Raw genomic sequence first — 7,004 nt, forward strand, 5'->3', positions numbered from 1 at the left:
AAGAAAAGAAAACAAAAGAAAAAAAACCATATAGGGAAAGATACCATAGACAGACTTCCATTCACAATAGCCTCAAAAAAATATCTGAGACTAACCCTACCTAACTTTGATTAAACCTAGTAATAAACCTAACCAAGAACTTTATAATGAAAATTTTAAGTATATGAAGAAAGGATGAGAGATAAAAGCACGAGAAAAGATATCCCATGCTTATGAATTGGTAGATATAATAATTTGAAAATGACACCCAATAAAAGACTATTTACATATCCAATGCAATACCAATCAAAATCCCCATTTCATTCTTCACACAAAGAAAAAACTACCCTAAAATTCATATAGAATCAGGGAAGACCCCAGATAGCCAAAATGACCCTGAACAAAAGAATAAAGCTAAGGGATTGCCTTTCTAGGTCTTAAGATATAGAGTAATAAAAACAATATGGTACTGGCACAAAAACAGACATATGGAAGAAAACTGAAGACCTAACATGAGTACACATGACCTCAGCCATGTAATATTTGGAGAAGATTCTACAAAAGTAAGAAAGCATCTCCAGCAAATGGTATTTAGGAAACCAGATGTCCACACACAGAAGAATGAAATTAGATCTGTATTTATCACCTTGCATAGAAAACTAACTCCAAATGAAACAAAGACCTAAGTATTTTAAATACTAAAATTGCTTGAAGAAAACATAGGGAGTGCTCTGAATGGTATAGGTGTAGGAAAGGTCCTTCTGAATAGGACTCTGCTGGCCCAAGAATTAAGGCCGACAATTGACAATTGGGACTTCATAAAACTCAAATGTTTCTGCACAGCTAAAGAAATACCCAATGAGTGAAGAGGAATCTCACAGAATGAGAATCTTTGGCAGCTATACACCTAACATAGGATTACTATCCAGAATACATAAAGAACTAAAAAAATAATGGGTCAAGAAAAAGAAGAGGACCCATTTGAAAATTGTGCCATACCTGGTGCCTGCAGAGAGAGTTCTCGAAAAAAGAAAAGAATGGATAAGAAATATTTTTAAAAGGTTCATCATCCCTAGCAATCATAGATATTCAAATCAAAACAAATTTGAGATTTCATCTTACCCCAGTAAGAATACAAAAGAGCAGCAAAACAACCAAATGCTGGATGGGGTGTGTGGAAAGGGAACTCTCATTCACTGTTGGTGGGATTGTAAACTGGTGCATGGTGCACGTGCTAAAAAAATCAGTGTGGAAAATTCTCAAAAAGCTAAAAATAAATCTATCATTAGACGTAACCATAGCACTCCTGGCATATGCCCAAAGACTCGACATCCTACTCCACAAATTCTTCCTTGGTCACATTCATTGCTTCTGTATTTACATAAGTAAAGAAAAGGAAACAACCTAAATATCCTTCAATCAATGCATGAATAATGAAAATGTGCTACATATATACATTAGAATATTATTTAAAGGTGCGAAGAGAAATGAACTCATGGACTTTGCAGATAAATGGATGGAACTAGAAAAAAGGTCATACTGAACAAGGTAAGCCAAACACAGAAAGATAAACATCACATGATTTCTTTTGTGGGAGGCTCCTAACTCCAAATCTTCTGATATGAGTAAATATCTTGGAATAGCTGCAGAAGCCAGGAATGTAAAAAGGAACCATTGCTGGGGTGTGTGGTTGGTGGAACAAGAGAGCAGAAGACAAGTTACAAGTGACCTGACAGAAGAAATGGAAAAAAACATGGAGACTAACTAGGGAGGAGAGAGGGAGATGAATACAGAAGAAGGTAAAATAACTATGAGGATTTCTGAAAAAGTCAAAAGGAATAATGCTATTAAATATTTACCTAAAAATCTACAATACATATATGTCTGTGTGTAAATAGACATGTGTAGTTTAAATGCAATTTTTTTTTTCATCTGGGGTGACAATGCTCCCTCCAAGAGCCCAATGAAAACTACCAGGCGCAGGAATGAGAAGCTCTCTTTTGAGTTGTTGGCCAGGACTGTCCAAGGGATTCTCCAAGCAATTCAGACTACTGCTACTGCCATTGGTTTTCCCCTACCCCCAGAGGTGAAAGGGATGTCCATATTTCCTAAGACACCATGTACTTCAGAAACAGGGGCAAGAGGCCGATGAGCTGGAACTGATCTGAAAGCCTCCTCTCTGATGACTAGCTTTCATTGTACTAGAAACTGCTGTGCAAGTTTTCAGTGGAGAAAGCAACCAACAGTCCTACCCTGCTATGATGCCTATGAACTCAACAATAGTAGGCCATAGTAATCTTAAGGCTATAGAACTTCCACACATACCTTAGTGCTAACCATCAGCTCTCTAATTGGACTTAAAACCCTCTCAACATGAGAACAATCATGACTGGAACTAAAAACCTAGCCAAATACCCAAGACTAATGGAGTCATGGATCTTGGATAAGGATCTGCAACCACTAATTTATTAAAACAGCACAATCTCTAAGAACATCTAAATGTTTGTCCTTTTTACCCAAAGATATGTGTATACTTCACCTCCCATCAAGGAAATTTCTTTTTGTAACAGACCACTACAGAATACTACAGCCTATCAAAATGCAGAGTTGTGTAGGCCAGTACCTATAGATACAGCTGCAAAACAGGTCCCATACTTAAGGCTCATAAACAATTCAGATGTACGTGTGTATGTGTGTGTGTGTGCGTGTGTATGTACACAGACTGTGCAGGTTAGGTGTAGGAAAATATATTGGGAATATATATGCACATACACATACATAAATACATGTAACAACAATTAATGGGAAAAGAAGCTGTGAATTTGAAAGAGAGCTAGGAAGGGTACATGAAAGGTTTTGGAGTGAGGAACAGGAAGGAGAAATGATGTAATAATATTATAATCTTGAAAATAGAAGAAAAATAAAATAAAATGCTTTATAAATATATATTTTTATTACCTTCTACTCTGTTCCACTTATCAGCGTGTATAGTATTAGGAAGTAGTAAGTATACTAGTAACTTGTTTTATTTTAAGTGTTCTAGTAGTGAGAATGAGTATACAAAGTTTGTTCTAAAATATTGCTTTTGTAATTTTAGGTCCTTTTCACTTCCATGTAAATTTCATTGAGTTTACCTTTACCTAAAGCCTGTTGAACATAATGACCTGCATGGTGTTGAATATATAGAACAACTACAATTGAAATGTCGTCTTAATGATGTTTTATCATTCTGCTTATTAGCATATTTACCTCCCTTCTTTCTTTGTATTAATTCTATTTGTCCGTGGACCAAGGAGATAGAAGGGAATGGTGCTGAATAGACAAACTGCCAACACAGTTGTCACTTCTGTTCAAATTACGTGGAACAAACTAAGCCATGTGTCTAAGCATTTGGTAAATACAGCAGGAGCTGTGTTCCTCCATAGTACAGTAGAATCCCCAATGGAAGGGATCACATATAAAACAGTAGCCAGATTTTGTTTGGATTATTATATTTATTAACTTATGAATATATATATGTGTGTTGTGTGTGAGGATAATTTTGTGTGTGTATACATGTGATATGTGTGTAGTTGCATGTACCACGTGTGCCTGTGTATGGAAGTCAGATAGAAATCAGCATTGATGTCAATCCTGGTCTCTTCACCGCATGAGTTTTTGAGGCAGGGTCTCTCATTGAACTTGTAGCTCATGATCTCAGCTAGACTGGCTGGCCAGAAAGTCCTAGGGATCCTTCTGCCTCTGTTTTCCCAACAGTGGGATTGAAAGTAAGCAACTATGTGCCACTGTGCACAGATTTTAGTGAATTCTTGATATCATGTCTTTATTCTTGCATACTTTACTGACTGAGTCATCTCCACAGCCTACCAATTTTTATTTAAATAAATGCAGTCCACTGCAGGAACTGCCACTTGATAAGTGAAATTATTCAGAACAATATTCACTTAAAATTTTCACTTTATTAATGATCACATTCACATTAACACCTTAGTCAAAATTACCTATTATACTTATTTAAGTAATAATTACCTGCCTTAATTTCCTTCTGAGAGCTCCTTGGTGAGTCCATGCATAGAATACTGCTTTGGATTGCCTGAAAACTTCCTACAATTTGATAATAGTTGGCACATTACAAGACTTTTTTGTTGCCTGAGGTCCATTTCCCTCATGCAGGATATGTTTCATTGCATGTTCCCAAATATTTTATTTATTGATGTTTGAAATCTTCAAAGAACCCTAGATTACTTAAAGCAGAGGTGAATGTTCTTGATTTTTTTCTCAATTACTTCCAAACCGGGTTAAATAACCAACACTTGTGATTAGTTGTCTTGGTATTTCCAAGCTTTTTGAAATGATGACCTTTCCATTTTCTATTCTGCTCTCAAAGGACATAGGTCCAGGTGAAAACAACCTTTATAAAATCCCATAAGATTCTTGAATTTTCTTTGTGAGCTCACTAATGTGATACTTCTTTGTTTTTTAATAAATCCCATTGCAAGATGATTTCTTGGTCAATTTCCAGTTCCCTACAATGCTTGTTTAATTTACAGCTTCTAAACAACAAATGGGTAGGCAGGGTCACTCATTTACGCTTGAAATTGTCTCCTAGGGATCTCAGAAAGAAACTTATCTAATATTCAATAAATCTAGAGCCTGGATTCTGCCATAGACAGAGTAAGTAATGTTTTATTATAAAAGACTTCTTCTGACAGTCTTAATTGCTGGTCCTTTTCCTCCCATCAATAAAGCAGCTTATGTATGTTGCTATATACCACAAAACAGAAAGAATTTGTTGAAAATTGACAAAAGAGATATATTTGTTTTTGAACTCATCCATAGAAATTTGTGTGATGTATCTTTTAGGAGCAAAAAATAAATTCTGAATTGTAAACTTGCATATGTCTGTAGGAGGAACAAACTCATAATTTAGTATGAGTGAAATTGTGAGAAAAAAGAAGGTAATTTATTTCCAATGATTATAGGGGGTAATGCTCTTCCATTAGATGTGTATGAATATAGGGCATTGTCCATTGTAAGTCGGACAGCCTTCTCCATCAGTACCAGTAAAAGTAGTTTTCTAAGTACGTGTGGTGTGGATCAACCAGGAAACTCATATTTATAAATATGTCGTCAGTTCTTTGGAAATTAATAATTTTCTACAACTGCTTTATGAAGTGCTGTTACGTTACTTAAGATCCCTTACATGTGATATATTTTTATTTGATTTTTGAATATGGGTATCTTTATGACTATGTTTGCAATGACTCACTGCATATTTGTAAACAAATGTGTGTTTCTCTATACATGTTTAATACGTTGTCAGTGTGAAGGACGTTATTACAATACATTAGCTATAATCATTAAGATTGTGCAGATGAACAGATGGACAAATACATGGTAGATCTGTTCATTTTATTTGCATATTATTTGTATTTAGTGCCAGAAAAGAGTACTGTTTTCAGTACATTTATTTAAAAAGTATTTGTTTCTTTACTAATGTTATATAATCTTCTCTCAAGTCAAGATATTAGATAAGATGGAGGAAAAGGATAGGAAGAATAATATACACACATGTATATTTATGCATATTTTTGTATATGTGCAGGTCTCTACCTATGAATCCAGATGATTAATATGGATAATAAGTCTGTTGTGACTGAATTTGTTTTGCTGGGACTCTCTAATTCCTGGGAACTACGGATATTTTTCTTTATAGTGTTTTCCTTCTTTTATGTGGCAACAATGGTGAGTAATGGCATCATACTTGTCATTGTCATATCTGACTCTCACCTACACTCTGCTATGTATTTTCTGCTTACCAATCTTTCTATTATTGATATGTCTCTTGCTTCTTTCGCCACTCCCAAGATGATCATAGACTATCTAACTGACCATAAAACAATCTCTTTTGGTGGGTGCATCTCCCAGATATTCTTTCTCCACCTGTTCACTGGTACTGAGATTATTTTACTAATGGCTATGTCTTTTGACAGGTATATTGCAATTTGTAAACCCTTGCACTATGCTTCAATCATTAGTCCCCAAGTGTGTATTCTCTTTGTGGTGTCTTCTTGGATCGTGGGAATCATGCATTCAATGAGCCAGGTCATATTTGCCCTCACATTACCATTCTGTGGTCCCAATAAGATAGACAGCTTTTTCTGTGACCTTCCTGTGGTGTTCCAGTTGGCTTGTGTGGATACTTACGTTCTTGGTCTCTTTATGATTTCAACAAGTGGCATAATTGCATTGTCTTGCTTTATTCTGTTATTTAATTCATATGTTATTGTGTTGGTTACAATAAAGAATCATTCTACCAAAGGGTCATCTAAGGCCCTTTCCACCTGTACAGCCCATTTCATTGTGGTCTTCATGTTCTTTGGACCATGCATCTTCATCTATATGTGGCCACAAAACAGCTTTGTGATAGAAAAGATCCTATCTGTATTTTATACCATCTTCACTCCTATTCTGAACCCAGTAATATATACTTTGAGAAATCACGAAGTAAATTCAGCCATGAAGAAACTGAGAAGTAAGTTTCTCAATTTCAGTACAGAAGCTCCTCCCCATTCATTTTAGTTTTAAATTCTTCATTATTAAGTGTAACAGGTGTTATGAAACAGAAATACTGTGTGATGAGTGTAAAAAGGTACATTTGAAACTTTAAAAAGAAGTTAATGGAAGTAACTGTTTACAGAAAAAGTTATAAAAATATCAGGATTTGCTGTTTAGTTAGAATGTTGAATAATCAACTCAATAGAAAAAAGGACCACATAATAGTTACAGCTTAAAGAGGAATTAAGTGATTAAAAGAAATAATGCCAGTTATGAACACACAGAAACTCAAGATACCTCCTAAAGCATGGCAAATGTGTAAGATTTCTATGATCCTTAGGAATTCTGCAGTGTGGTAGAAAATTAATTTCTGTCCCCAAACCATCATTTTTCTACATCCCTGAGCCATTTCTACTTCACATTTAGATCAATTTGTAACTTCTAGAATTAGAGAAATCCTGATATAT

General features: G+C 35.1%; 1 protein-coding gene across 1 annotated transcript; it reads left to right on the forward strand.

Annotated features, from left to right (window-relative positions):
• Positions 1 to 5,604: 5,604 nt before the first annotated feature.
• LOC128107998 (olfactory receptor 4K2-like) lies at positions 5,605 to 6,561 on the forward strand. Its single transcript, XM_052734324.1, has one exon. The coding sequence runs from the start codon at positions 5,605 to 5,607 to the stop codon at positions 6,559 to 6,561; it is 957 nt and encodes a 318-aa protein (XP_052590284.1).
• The last annotated feature ends 443 nt before the right edge of the window (positions 6,562 to 7,004 follow it).

The sequence above is a fragment of the Peromyscus californicus genome, unplaced genomic scaffold (assembly GCF_007827085.1).
Source record: "Peromyscus californicus insignis strain IS unplaced genomic scaffold, ASM782708v3 Scaffold_12__1_contigs__length_115047231, whole genome shotgun sequence".
Lineage (NCBI taxonomy): Eukaryota > Metazoa > Chordata > Mammalia > Rodentia > Cricetidae > Peromyscus > Peromyscus californicus.

Excerpts from the sequence above, each read along its gene's own strand:
- LOC128107998 (XM_052734324.1), top strand. The coding sequence starts at position 5,605 with ATGATTAATATGGATAATAAGTCTGTTGTGACTGAATTTGTTTTGCTG.